Here is a 13839-nt window from a genome sequence, read left to right on the forward strand (position 1 = left end):
CTCTAGGAAGATATTTGATGTCTCTTTGAAGATGGGAATGCTAGGGCTTGCATTTGCTAGTTACTTGAGATGGTACTTTAATAAGATAATATTAGTTGCCCTCCGTTTCAATTTGTTTGATATACTTCCTTTTTTAGTCCGTTTAGAAAAGAATGACTCTTTACCTTTTTGTTTGACATACTTCCATTTTCGTCCGTTTAAAAAAGAATGACTTTCCTTTTTTAGCAGCTTTTTAATTCCGACTTTCCACGTTACATGTTTAATACCACAAGAGTAAAGGACATTTTGGTACGTTTGACATACATTTAATCTAAGACCACAAGATGCAAAAGTCTTCTTTATTTTCCTTAACTACGTGCCAAGTCAAATTAGGCCAAACAAATTGAAGTGGATGGAATATTAGATTTGTTGTCCAATTCTTTTGCTTTGCCAGTTAGGAGAATAATATAATTGTTACTTTTGGATGAAGTAGGAGAGGTGGACTGTAATTTCTTCACCATCAATTGACTGATTAACAGTTGCAGAGCCCTAGGAATGGGACTGTGTGGAGGGAGGAGATGATCGAAGTGGTCTATTTTCTTGAAAATTGTAGTTGGAGTGGAGTGAGGTTACTAATAAAAGGAAATAGCTTAACTTGTAATGGTGATATCTGTACCTTATGGACAACTGAAAATAATCAAAGAAAAAGTTGCATCTTCTGTGGCATTTGAAGCAAAAGATAGTTCTATAATGTTCTTTGATACATGATTCATGAACGCTTAAAATGCTTTTATAAATACATTATACAATGGTCGCAGATGTAGGCCACTCAAAAGCTGAAGAGTTGCAGCAACAACAGATTTTGCCTGAGGATTCTTCTGCCGATCCTTCTGTAAATGCTGGGCTCGGGAAAAATCTTTTGAATGAGGATGATATGAAGGCTTCATATGGATTAGATACCCCAGTGAGTTTAATATCCTTCACTGATCTGGCTTCCAATATTAAATTGATTAACTTTATGATAGAGTGAAAGATGGATATTTAATTTAGTTGATGGACATGTTAATTCCCAACTTACGGTATTTTTAATGTCGTTTCAAATAATGTTTTATTAGTGATTTAGAATAACATATCTTGGAGCCCTATTATTCACTTTACTTGAGAGAATGTGGTTGTCTAATATATTAATTGTAAAAGGGTCACATATACGCCTATACTATCAGAACTAATTCAAATATACCCTCACTATTTCGGTTCAAATATATTCTCGTCATACTTCTGATAAAATATACCTCTCCCATTATGCTTTGACACAAATTTGTCCTTAACTTCAATGGACACATGTCAAGCTCAGAATCAAATGACCTGTCACCAATTTTATATTCCAATATTTTGAAGAAACCCACCCATTTAACCCGACCCGCTCTATTATCTTTTCTTTTCATCTTCTTCCTCTTTTCAATGCCCAAAGCTTCAAATTCTGTTCTTTCCTGATGGATTTCAGTTTTTTCTTCAATTTTTTTTAAAAAATTGGCAGCATTTACATTCAAGCACTAATAAATGAACAAAACATCAGAAATATAACAGAAACCGTAGCTATCAGCTGCTTGCAGCTTGCCATAAGAAAACAATTTGCGAACCCAGAAATATAAAATGAGCCACATCCAAAGAAGCTACATACACATTAAATTAACTGGCGTACAAGAAAGGTACATGTACATATAATTCACACGTTCAGAACAAAGGGGGTGGGGGGTGCCCAGTGTTGTGAATGGCGAGCGTCTCATCGCCTTTGGCGAGAGACGAGGCGAGGCGAGGCCTCCTCGCCATTCCCCACTGAGGCGAGGCGGTATGCAAAAGGCGGCCCATGGCGACCCATGGCGACCTAATGGCGCCAGAAAAGGCGGCGCCTTTTTTATTTTTTTTAAAAAAAATATTTGACTTAACAATATTAGTCAAAATTAGGGCTTTTTTTTATATTTTCAAAATCTGCTGCTGCGCACTCTTTCTCCCCGACTCTCTTCCCCTCGCGATCTCTTCTCTTGGTCTCCATCATCTTCGAGTTGCTACTGCTGAAGACCTGAGGTATACCTCTTTTTTTCTGTTCTTCTCTTCAATTTTCGTTTCAGACTTTCAGTTCTGTTTTCTTCAAGTTTTCTTCACTGTTTTTTTTCCCTCTATTTTCTTCACTCTCTGTTTTGTCCCAGATTACTGTAAAATGCCTTCTCTTTTCACTGTGCTGTGAGTCTGTGACTGCTGTCCATTATTTTTTTGAAAAAAAAATAATTCTTTCTATAGTAATTATTATAGTATTTGTAAGATATGTAATTGCTATTGAAATTTTGAATATTATATGTGCAATTCAAAATTTTTAATTTTTGGTATTAATTGGCGCCTCGATTCAAAAAGGCGAGCGCCTCGCCACTGGCCTCGCCGCGTGGCGAGGCAGGCCCTTATCGTCTTTTGTCGCCTCTCGCCGTCCAAAACACTGGGGGTGCCACAACAGAAGACCTCATAGAACCTATTAAAGAATGATATTCATCTAAGGGGACTGTATTTCTGATGACAAGTTCAACAAGTTGAAGAGGAAAACCAAAATAACCATGAAAGAACAACTTTTGAAGCTTTGGGTAATGAAAAGAGAAAAAGAAGATGAAAAGTAAAGGAACTAGGTTGGATTGGGTTTAATAATTAGTTTTTTTTTTAAAAATTGGGTATTTCAAATTGGGGGCGGGTCATTTCATTCTGAACTTGGCACTTGTCCCTCCTTTAAAGTTAAATTTGTGCCAAAGTATAATGGGAGGGGTAGATTTGAACCTAAAGTTGAACACGGAAGGTATATTTGGATTGGAAGTATAAATGAAGGGTATATTTAGACTATTTCTGATAGTACAGGGATATATTTGACCCTTCTCTATATATTAATTGTCTATTACTCAAGTTGACTGAGCAGCTTGAGTAAAATTTGAAGTTCTGGAAGTGGTATATTTTGGAATTAATAGGCAAAAGTAGTTTATTGCTGAATGAGTTAGTAGAACTTTTTTATTTTTTTGAGACATGCAATAGTTGTATTCAGTAAAATCCAGGGTTGGGAGGAAGCTAGTATACAAGCAAAAAACAGAGATAGATGAAGTGCTTGTATCTGCTTGGACAATTTGGAATGAGAGGAACGCTAGATGTTTTGATAGCATAGAGAGTAGTATGCAAAAGATTAAGCTGCACTGCCTTTTGTTACTATGTTTTCGGTGTAATCAAACATATTCAAATGACACTATCTCCATAATTGATGTTCTAGATTCAATTTGGGTAGGAGTTAGCAGGATTTTGAAGTAACTTTGTAAATATAGTTTTCAGTACAACCTAAGTACTGTTTGTGGGAATTATATGAAGTTACCAATTTCCAAAAAAAAAAGAAGCTTAGCCACCCCAGAAAAGGTGCTAAGTTGGAAACTTTACAAGCATCAAAAGAGTGCTCCCCAGAACCCTATACACATTGTTTGAACCAAAAAAGGACAAGCTAAGACAATTCATTCTAAGTTTCTAGATAGAACTGTTGGGGCTTTAAAATGTTAACCATTTCTTTCTTTCTACACTGTCCACCAAATGCACGTAGGAATGATCTTCCACCAGTCGTCCTCCCCACCTCTATTTTCAATACTCCATCAATTGTTCAGCAGTGCCAAAATAGAACTAGGTTACCCAAGTTATTCCCAAAATAGTGAAATACGAAAGAACATGTGTCACAGATTGATAGCTGTCCTGCAGTGTGTTAAGTCTTCATTGTTTTCACCCTCTTGTTCACACAAAAGACATCTTGAACAAATCTGAAGATCTCTTCTTTGTAGCTTATCTACAGTTAGGTAAGCTGTCCTAATTGGCAACAAGACAAAAAATGACACCTTCAGAGGGATTTACTTCCCAGACTTGTTTCCAAGGCCATTTGTCCTTTACAGGACCTCTTTGCTTCAACTGCCAATACACTGACTTTACTGAGAAGGCCCATTTACTGTTTCGTTTCCATCTGAGTCTGTCTAGATTCAGTGCGTCCGCCAAAAGTTCCCAATATTGGACTTAGTGTGACGAAACCTTCTACTTCCCAGTCATTAAGAGCTCTCTAAAGATTATATTCCACCCTAGTTGACTCCACACTTGCTTGATCATTTCATGCTGTTGGAGACTTCTAGGATAAAAAATTGGAAACATAGACTTCAGATTGCTCCACCAATCCAGTGATCAGCTCAAAATCAGTTTTTCCTCCATGTCCCACAATAATCTACACATTTCCAGTAATTTTGCCATTGGTTATGATGGTTCTCCCCACACTACTACAATAGGGACTATTAACATCATTTGTGGTTCACAGGTTCAGGCGTTCAGCATTCCATATTTCTGGGATATGAATTTCCTCCACATTGCACTGTCCTCATTATTGTACCTCCAATGCCATTTTTGTAGCAGACTTCTATTATGCAGACTCAGGTTCTTTATGCCCAAACCACCATGTTTCTTGGTCAAGGTTATCGCCTCCTATTTAACTAGATTATTGCTTTTCTTCTCTTTGTTGCCTTGCCAAAGAAAGTCTCTTCTCAATCTGTCATTTTTCTTGATCCCTTTGAGTAATTGAAAGAGACATTATGTAAGTAGGAAGAACATCTAAAACTGAATTAATGAGAGTTAATCCCCAACCTAGATAAAGATACTGGGATTTCCACCTTGACAAATTTTTGTCACACCTTTCTATAACCTCATTCCAGATTTCGACAGAACAGTTTTTAGCCTCCAAAGGCATCCCCAAATAAATTGTAGGTAGAGCTCCCACCTGACAGCCAATGGTACCTGCCGGAGATAGCAAATCTGGATCATTGATCTAATAAAGAAGGCTTTTTTGCTGGTTAACATGTAAACCTGTCAAAACTTCAAAAGTAGTTAGGATGGCTCCGAGATGTCTGATACGTACCACATCAGCTACACAAAATACTAGAGTCATTGGCCATACAAAATATGAGATATTTCCACTCCTTCAATGGCACTTGGTGTCAAGATCCAAAGCCTTTGATCCAACCATTCCAACCTTAATCATATGATTAATTCCTTCCATGACTATCAAGAATGAAAAGGTGACAAAGGATCACTTGTCTAAGACCCCCTTGAGACTGAAAAATACCTTTAGGCCCACCATTAAAATTCAGTGTTATCAAAGGCGAAAAGCGCAAAAAAGCTCTTAAGGTCTGTGGGGGCTTTATACGCAAAGCGCAAATCAAGCGTGGCTTTAATGAAAAAAGGCGCAAAGGGAGAAAAAAATACAAATATATTTGTTTAGTCCAAGACTAAAAATTATAAACATGAATGGCACCTTTATGACCAACGAAATTGAAAAAAATTATGATAAAGTGAAATATTAGTTGTTTAGTGTCACTTCTTCGTATGAGGCTCATTAGCAGTGAAAAGATTGTCTTAGAGCGTACATAAAGCGCGCCTTTGATAACACTGCCATTAATCAGCACTGAGAATTTGACATTAGAAATGCAAAATCTTATCCAGTTTACCCATTTGTTACCAGAACCCGTTGCCTTTAAGGTTTTTCAGCAAGCACTTCCAATTGACATCTAGTAGAACTGTTTGGCTCCATGGGTCCGTCGTCTTTTGGATGGTTGTGAAAGGATAATTCATGGTGAAAAGGTCATTGTTAGAAGCCAAAAGTACAATTTAGGTGGTTGGGTGTTCCCTAACAGATGAATAAGCTTCTTTCCTCAGGGTGGATGAGGGAATGAAAGTAGGAATATGATTGAGGATTTAGAATAGGGAGTTCAAGTGATTGATAGGAAGTTGAGGATTCTGATCTCTCTCTCTCTCCTTTTTCTCCTCAATGTGTTAGGCTTGAGATTAGGCAAGCAATGCGGGCATGGTAAAGGATATGGTTAATGACATGAGATTGATAAGCAATTAGGTGCTAGGATGAAGTATGTCTCGGATTTGATGCTACTTAGGTTGTTTAAAAGAGCACCGACATTGATGCACCCATTTCGGTCTTGTTTATTTTTTTACTTTTTTCTTCTTTCTGTAGGCCAAATAGTAGTCTGTTAGTCACTTGTAAAAGATTCTTAGATGCAGGGAGGGGTCGCTGAAGCATCCCCTAGGCCTAGGGATACAGATCTATCTCCTGGGCAACCTTTGCAATCCAGTCAGTCATCTGGAAGTCTTGGAGTTATTGGTCGAAGGAGTGTTGCTGACCTCGGAGCAATTGGTGATAGCCTGAGTGTGACCTCTGCAAATTCTTCAGGAATGCATGACCAGATATACAACTTGCAGATGCTTGAATCTGCCTTTCACAAACTTCCTCTGGCCAAAGATTCTGAACGAGCAAAGAGCTACACACCGGTAAACTTCAATACTTCATACACTGTGCAACTTGATAAATAAATTGATATGAACTTATCTTTTGCTGTTGCTTCAGAGGCACCCTGCAGTTACCCCTTCAAGCTATCCCCAAGTACAGGCTCCCATTGTCAACAATCCTGGCTTCTGGGAAAGACTTGGAGCTGATAACTATGGCACAGACACTCTGTTCTTTGCATTTTACTACCAACAGGTGCAACTGTAATTGGCGTTGGGTTTTGATGCTCTTTTCCAATCTTAGAGATCATATTTATCTTGTTCTTTGATTACCCTCTGCAGAATACTTATCAGCAGTACCTGGCTGCGAAGGAGTTGAAGAAACAGTCTTGGAGGTATCACAGAAAGTATAACACATGGTTTCAGCGACATGAGGAGCCAACTGTTGCCACTGATGACTTTGAACAGGGAACATATGTCTACTTTGATTTCCACATAGCCAATGATGAACAACATGGATGGTACGCCACTATTTCTTCGATTTGATTACTGTATTCCAAAATGCTTCTGTTTTGATATTCAAATGAACGACTTTTATGTGAATTAAAAATAACAAGCCTGTGCTACTGTCTATATTTGGTTTGTTTGTTTTAATGGAGGTAAGATGTGTTAAATATTCCATTTGGTTTACTAAGTAAAAGAAATGGAGGGAAGGCAACTTAATTTTTTTTTTTGAGAAGGTAATGATTTGTATTTCTATTTCCAAAAAATCAAAACCTGCCACATGTCACAGATTCCTAATTACAGATTAAAGAGAGTATAACAGAAGATCTTCAATCCTATGACAAAAATTACAGTGATCCTATGATATTCATAACTGATTCTAGATCTTCCATATACTCCTGTTTACACCAAAAATGAAACAACACAAGACAATTCATTTTCATCTTCTGAATAGTGTTGCTCTTGTTCTGATGACATCTAAGGTTCCTTTCTTTCCACGTTGACCACCAAATACAAGCTGGGATGATTTTCCATCTCTCCCTGTAAGGCAACTTAAATTAGAACAGGCGGCCTTTTGCTCATTTGATTCTTGATAGGGAATAGACTAAAATAAAATGAACTTAGGAGACTTTCAAGTATGGATACATTTTTTCATCTTAGACTTAAAAGTGTTTTTTTATTCCATCTCTTTCTCAATATTGACGCTTAGTTCACTGCCTGATAGTTGATCTTCTTTTTCTTCTTCTACACATTTTTTCCCATATATTTGGGGTCCTCCCTTTTTTTAGTGGCGAACTGGCAATCAATCCAGATGATCTTTTAACCAGTAAGTTTTTGTAAGTTTCTGGTTTTTGGTTTCTTGCATCTTTGATGCATTCTTTTCTTTTACTTTGGGAACACCATTCTAAAAAACAGGGCTCTATCTGTATAATAAGATATCTTTTTGGAACTCTCATTGTAAAGGCACTCCTGACTCAGAGCTTTATTAAGGCTTATAGACTTTCTCCTTTTTGGTTAAACATTATTCTTTTCTGCTCCTAGTCACTCGCATCCATCAGCTCTTCTAGGAATGATCGCTTCTTTTATCCTAGAATAAGAATAGGATTGTATATAGTCTCCTACGTGGAAAACAAGTGTAACTTAGTGTATATAAACAGAGCTTAGTGTAATAATGTAGTCAATGCATCTTAATAATGTCTTTCGAGTCTTTATTCCTCACATGGTATCATAAGTGATTTGTGTCAGCTCCGGCGACCAAACTCTAGTCATGTTTTCTGGCAGCAGATACGTCACGCGACGGCAGACACTAGGGTTCCGGTGGGTGCATGAGTTCACACGCTGGTGCGAGTTATTCCAGCTAACTTTCGACCATTTTTCCTCTCCAATGGTGTTTGGTATCTGATTCCGAGGGTATCCATTCCGATTCCACCACATTCCAACGATTTTTTTTACAGATTTCAGTGACTATTGCGGAGAGGCGCTTTGTTTTCCGATGTGTTTTCAAGCCGCATTCTTCTTCTACAATGGTCATCCAGTGATTTTGACCCAATCCATATTTTCTTAGAATATCCTATAACCTCTTTTCAGCGAGTTTTCTGGTGACTTCAGTCTCTGCTTTTTGGTTATTTGTACTTGCTTGGTGATTCGACCTAAGCGCAGCCATTTCTGATAGTTTCAACAACTTGATTTATAGATCTCATCATATTTCTCGTTTTTTCTGGTGTTGTCAGATTCAGACCAGTTAGTCAGGTTTCAGGCAACTTTCAAGACAAATTTCAGATCTTTTGCACTTTCGACAGCCTTCTCCATTGTTTATTTGTGATTATGTATTCTTGGTTTGATAGTTTTGGCTCCAAAAGGATGGGAGTTGAAAAATCAATTCTTGCAATTTCTTCAGCACCCTTAATGAAAGGATCATAAAATCGAATATTCCAAGCCGTAGAGTGTCTATGAAGAGGTCATTTTGGAAGGTTTTGACCCAAGTGTAGTTAATAGGTTTGGACGCACTCATGAAGTATACTATTCTCTGCCTGATCGACCACCCAAGAATGCTCATGTTGCTCATACTAACACTACAAGTAATCAACTGGTATATTGGTTATTCTTTTGCTTGTCATCCATAGTCTAATACCCTTGGACCGTGGGTCATGTACTCTGGTGCATCTGATATATTTCTTGTGATAGATCAATTTCGTCAAATATTATTTATTCAGTCTCTTCCCGCTACCAGCTGTTACTGTAGCCAATGGATTCAAACAAACACAAAAGAAGCTGGATAGACTACTCCCCTATCATGTCACTCTAAACCCTATATTTATGTCCCTGATTGTCCTTTTAATCTTGTGTCTGTTAGTGATTTGACTCATATCCTAAATTTGTCATAGTATTTCTTGATGATTCTTTTGTTGTGTAGGATCTTAGTAGGGGACAAACGACATGTGTAAGAGTTAATCACAAGGCCTCTCTACATATCTTACCTCTTCTAATTTCCACTTCATGTCCAAAAGATGCTGCCTATTTTGTCTAGTCCATCCATATTAGATTGTGAGTTGTGTCAACCTGGGTAACACACTCGAACTAACTTTCCACAGTGTTGAGAGTCGTGTAGAATCTAATTTTCATTAGTTCATTTTGTTATTTGGGGTCCTGGTAGAGTTGGTTCAACCTTAGGGTCGTTCTGAGTTGTTTTCTATATTCAAGAGCTTTTGTGCTGAAGTACAAAATCAATTTGATGTTTCTTTTCGTACTTCTCATACTTATCCCCTCCCTCTTTCAACAATTTATGATTGACCAAGGAATTATTTATTAGAATGGGAGAATAGGGCAGCAGATTGGAATACGAGGCACCACATAGAGACTACTCACACTCTTCTCATTCAATCTCATGTTCTCTATTTCTTTTCTTTTTTTGCGATGCAGTTCTCACATCTTGCTATATAATTAATTGGATGCCCTCATCTTTCATTCAATAATCAGATTTCTTATTCAATATTGTTTCCTTGGAGCCTGTTTGGATTGACTAGAAAAAAGTAGTTTTTAAGTTTAAAAAAAAAAAGAAGGTCAAAACTTAAATGACTTTTAAGTTGAAAAAAAAAGTAGGGGGAGTCCTACTTTTGGTTGGTAACTTTTCTTAAAAAACTTTGCCAAACATTTTCAAAAGCTAAAAATGACTTCCAAGTAGTTTTGACCAACTTTATGCCAGTCCAAACATGCTCTTAGTCACCTCTACACTTTCGGCCTTGCGTCTTTGGGAACGCGTGTTTTGTTCATAACTTTTGGAAAAGATAAATTATTCCCTATGCTCTCAAATGTGTCTTTCTTTGTTATTATTGAGTTTAAAAAGAGCATCGTTGCTAATCACCTAAGCTGCCTGAACCTTATGTCAGTCGATGTCATATTTTTAGTTTCAACCTTACTTTTTATATCTTCCGATTATCTTGATATCTCTAAGGTCTTACCTATACTTGCTTTTGAGAAATCTACCGTTCACAGTGCTAGTACTCCTGAGTTACCCTTGTGGTCCACGTCCAACATCAAGTCCAGATTATTCATGTCCTTCATTGGACCCCGGACCTTCTACAAACTTGTCTCCTCCTAGTCAGCTAATTGCACTTGAAAAGGCATACAGTCTGATCGCAATACTAACCCCTTTTATACCTCTTTAAGTTATCACCATCTGTAATCACCCTGTTATGCCTGTGTCATCTTTGTCCTATGTTTTATCCTTAAGTGTACAAGTGAGGCACTTTCTAAGATAGGATAGCGAGGGGACACGCTATGATTGATGAGATGTATGCTTTAAATGTGAGTGCTACTAGGGAGCTTGTTCCTCTTCCTTTAGGTAAATATATTGCTGACTGTCGTTGGGTTTATGCTGTCAAAGTTGGTCCAGGCAATCAAATTGATCGTCTTAAGGCTCCCCTTGTTCCTAATGGGTATATTAAGATATATGGGCGTGATTATTGCGATACCTTATCTCCCTTGGGCTAAAATAATATTTGTCCATCTTTTTCTATCCATGACTACTGTTGACCATTGACCTCTTTATGAATTGGACATTACAAATGTTTTTCTCCATGGTGACCTTGAGAAGGATGTTTATAGAGAGCAATCACTTGGTTTTGTTGCTCGAGATGAATCTAGTAGCCTGGTATGTCGATTGCATCGATCACTCCATGGTTTGAAACAGACTGCATCGGTCACTCCATGGTTTGAAACAGACTCCTCAAGCTTGGTTTGGGAAGTTCGGCACAACAATTTTAGGAGTTCGGCATGACTCGCAAGGAAGCTGGTCTCATTTTGCTCAAAATCGGAGTATTTATGGGACCGTGCGATTTGGTTTTCTTGATATTTCCTCTATTTATGTAAAAATGCATACGTTAATGTGGTTTCAACTGATTTCATGACTTTGAGTTCATGTTTGTACTTGTACTCAGGTGCCAGAGGATCAAGCAGGAGTTCACATTTGAGTACAATTTTCTTGAAGATGAGCTCATTGTATAGAATTTGTTTATACCTGTAACATTTATTTTTCTATCTGCCCTATTTTCTTTTGGCTGTCTAAATTACATGGTTTGTACGGTAGTTTATATGTTTCGAAGGCGTGTCTAGTTTGATGCTTTAGACGCCTTCATTTAAAAAACCGAGCAGAGATATCAGGATTCAAATTTCATACATACCTCTCTACATGCTGTTATAGATTCGTTAGAGAAATAGAAACATTAGCTAATCTCTTGTTTGCATATTTTGGTTCAGAAGGTCGAAAGTTAGATTGTTGCAAATATAGGAAGTTGCATATGAACATAGCGCCACATAAAATGGAAACATAGTGCCACTGTCTGTTTGAACGTTTCAAATACACATTAAAGGGGTCGTTTGGTAGTGTAAAAATAATGCAAAATATAGTGTACTAGTAATGCTTACATTAGCAATGTATGTATTAGTAATGCTTGCATTAATTATGCATAGATTATTTCTATGCATTGAAAATAGAAAATGTATTGCATTAAAAATTTTATTTACAAAGATGCCCTTCACTATAAGATAAGGTATTGAGGGCAGTTGAGTTTTTGATTGGGTTAATGCATGCATTAAAAGCGTTTTATTGCTAATATCTAGAAATCCATGATATTAGCAATACACACCTTAATGCATAATAGAGTTTATAACTAATGCAAGCATGAGTTGTACATAGGTTGGAAAAGAGTACCAAATAAGGTATTAGTAATAAACAAGGCTAATACAAAACGACTCTTTAGTCTCTGTGTGAGCAGATTGTTCAAATTATACACTGTCTATTATTGTCTATAGCCATTTTGTAAGCCGTTGTTGAGTGGTTGAAATATGCAGAAGCATGAACTTCACGTCACCATGATAGAGAGGGAAAAACGGTTATGATGAATTTGGGACTGATAAACAACTCAATCACAAAGTTGAAGAAAGAGTAAGTGTGTTTGGTCTTATTTGTCCTTCAATTATTTCGCTTTGTGAAAGATGATATCTTTTAACCCCCTCCCCCCAACATACACATCTACCACTAACTAATTTGTGTTAAGTCAGACTTCGAAGAGATTCTAAGTCTTTTAAGTGTTGGTTGATTGTATCAATTATACAATATTTATTTTGTCCAATTTTGAAGAGAAGATAATACAACTTTGGCATTACTAACTAAGCAACTTGTGGTGCATGGATGAGTACTACTCACTTCTAACAACTTAGGGGTCATTTGATTACTTGTTAGAGTTATGCATGTATTACTTAGAGAAAATTTTATATAATGGCAAACTAATAAATTAAATTAACTGTTATAATCACACTTTGATTTAATTGCGCCCTGTAGCAAATTGTTTGTCAATCAGCTCTTTCCCTCAAACTCTCGCTCGTCAGTTTCCTCTCTCGCTCCATCCCTCTCGCTTTTATAGAAACACAAGTGTATAAAATGCGTTTGTGTTTGTATAAAGCGAGAATTTTTTTATATATATACATATATTTTTGTTTCCCTCTCTCCCCTCTGCGAGATATTGCTCGCCACTCTTCCAGATCTCTGTCACCACCCTTTCCTCTATCACTTATACAAACAGAAGCAAAATGTATAAATTGTGTTTCTGTTTATATAAAGCGAGAGAAAATTGTATATATACATGCAAATACATATATCTTCGTCCTATACACTTATAATTATATAGTACAGATATTTTCAGCCCAATTTTCTTTTGTTTTTCTCTCTTTCTCGTTTTATGCATACAAAAATTATACAATTGATTTGTATACAACTGCTTTCTTTTGTATATGTATAGTGAATTATGGTTTCTTTGTTATTGAGCGAATTATACAACAATTTTTTTTTGTATATGTATAGCGAAATATACATATTTCTGTTTTCTATGGAACATAATTAGACAAACTTTGCTATAACATACAGATATAAATTTTATGTTTGCTATATGCGAAAGTTGCTCTATTATTTATGTAGGATTTAGTTATGTAGAAATTATATTACATAAATTATTACTTATTGAATATTTATTTACAAATTAATATATATATTTTTTTTAAAAAAATAAAAACTATAAAAAATACATGCTTATAAACAAGCAGTATCCAAAATTTATAAAAATGCAACCAGTCCCTCGGGGGTGGGGTGGGATTGTAAAAACGACGAAATTCAAAAACACCCTAGGGCTCGTTTTTTTTGTTGTGGGTGGGTGGGTGGTGGGATATAATTAACGTTACTGCAAGTTATACAAATAGACTAAGTGCCTTTTTTCAAAAAGAAGATACGTAAGTCCTTAATTTTGTAAATGAATATACATTATTGTTTAGAAATAAAATAAGTACGAAAAAAATGAAGGATAAATATGTAATTTATTATTTTAATCCATGTAAAATGAATACTCTCATAACTTATTTCACCTTCTGATACGCTCAAACTTACTTCTCAAATAAGAAGTAAAGCGGTCGTATCAAGTAAAGAACCCAACTAATGAGGTTAGGATTGTTCCCACGAGGAAAATAGTTCAGACT

At 36.5% G+C, this 13839-nt stretch overlaps 1 protein-coding gene across 2 annotated transcripts in view; it reads left to right on the forward strand.

Moving 5' to 3' along the window:
- The window catches only part of LOC107007279 (general negative regulator of transcription subunit 3), a 32122-nt gene extending 20577 nt beyond the window's left edge, over positions 1-11545 (forward strand). Inside the window, exons 13-17 of one of the 2 annotated variants that reach the window (XM_015205835.2) lie at positions 798-943; positions 6085-6357; positions 6434-6568; positions 6655-6833; positions 11253-11545. In XM_015205835.2, the coding sequence (XP_015061321.1) occupies positions 798-943; positions 6085-6357; positions 6434-6568; positions 6655-6833; positions 11253-11319 (800 nt within the window). In that variant the 3' untranslated portion in view covers positions 11320-11545. The remainder of the gene's footprint in view (positions 1-797; positions 944-6084; positions 6358-6433; positions 6569-6654; positions 6834-11252) is intronic. The other variant, XM_015205836.2, reaches the window with a different exon arrangement.
- Positions 11546-13839: the final 2294 nt, after the last annotated feature.

This window comes from Solanum pennellii, chromosome 12, assembly GCF_001406875.1.
Source record: "Solanum pennellii chromosome 12, SPENNV200".
NCBI lineage: Eukaryota > Viridiplantae > Streptophyta > Magnoliopsida > Solanales > Solanaceae > Solanum > Solanum pennellii.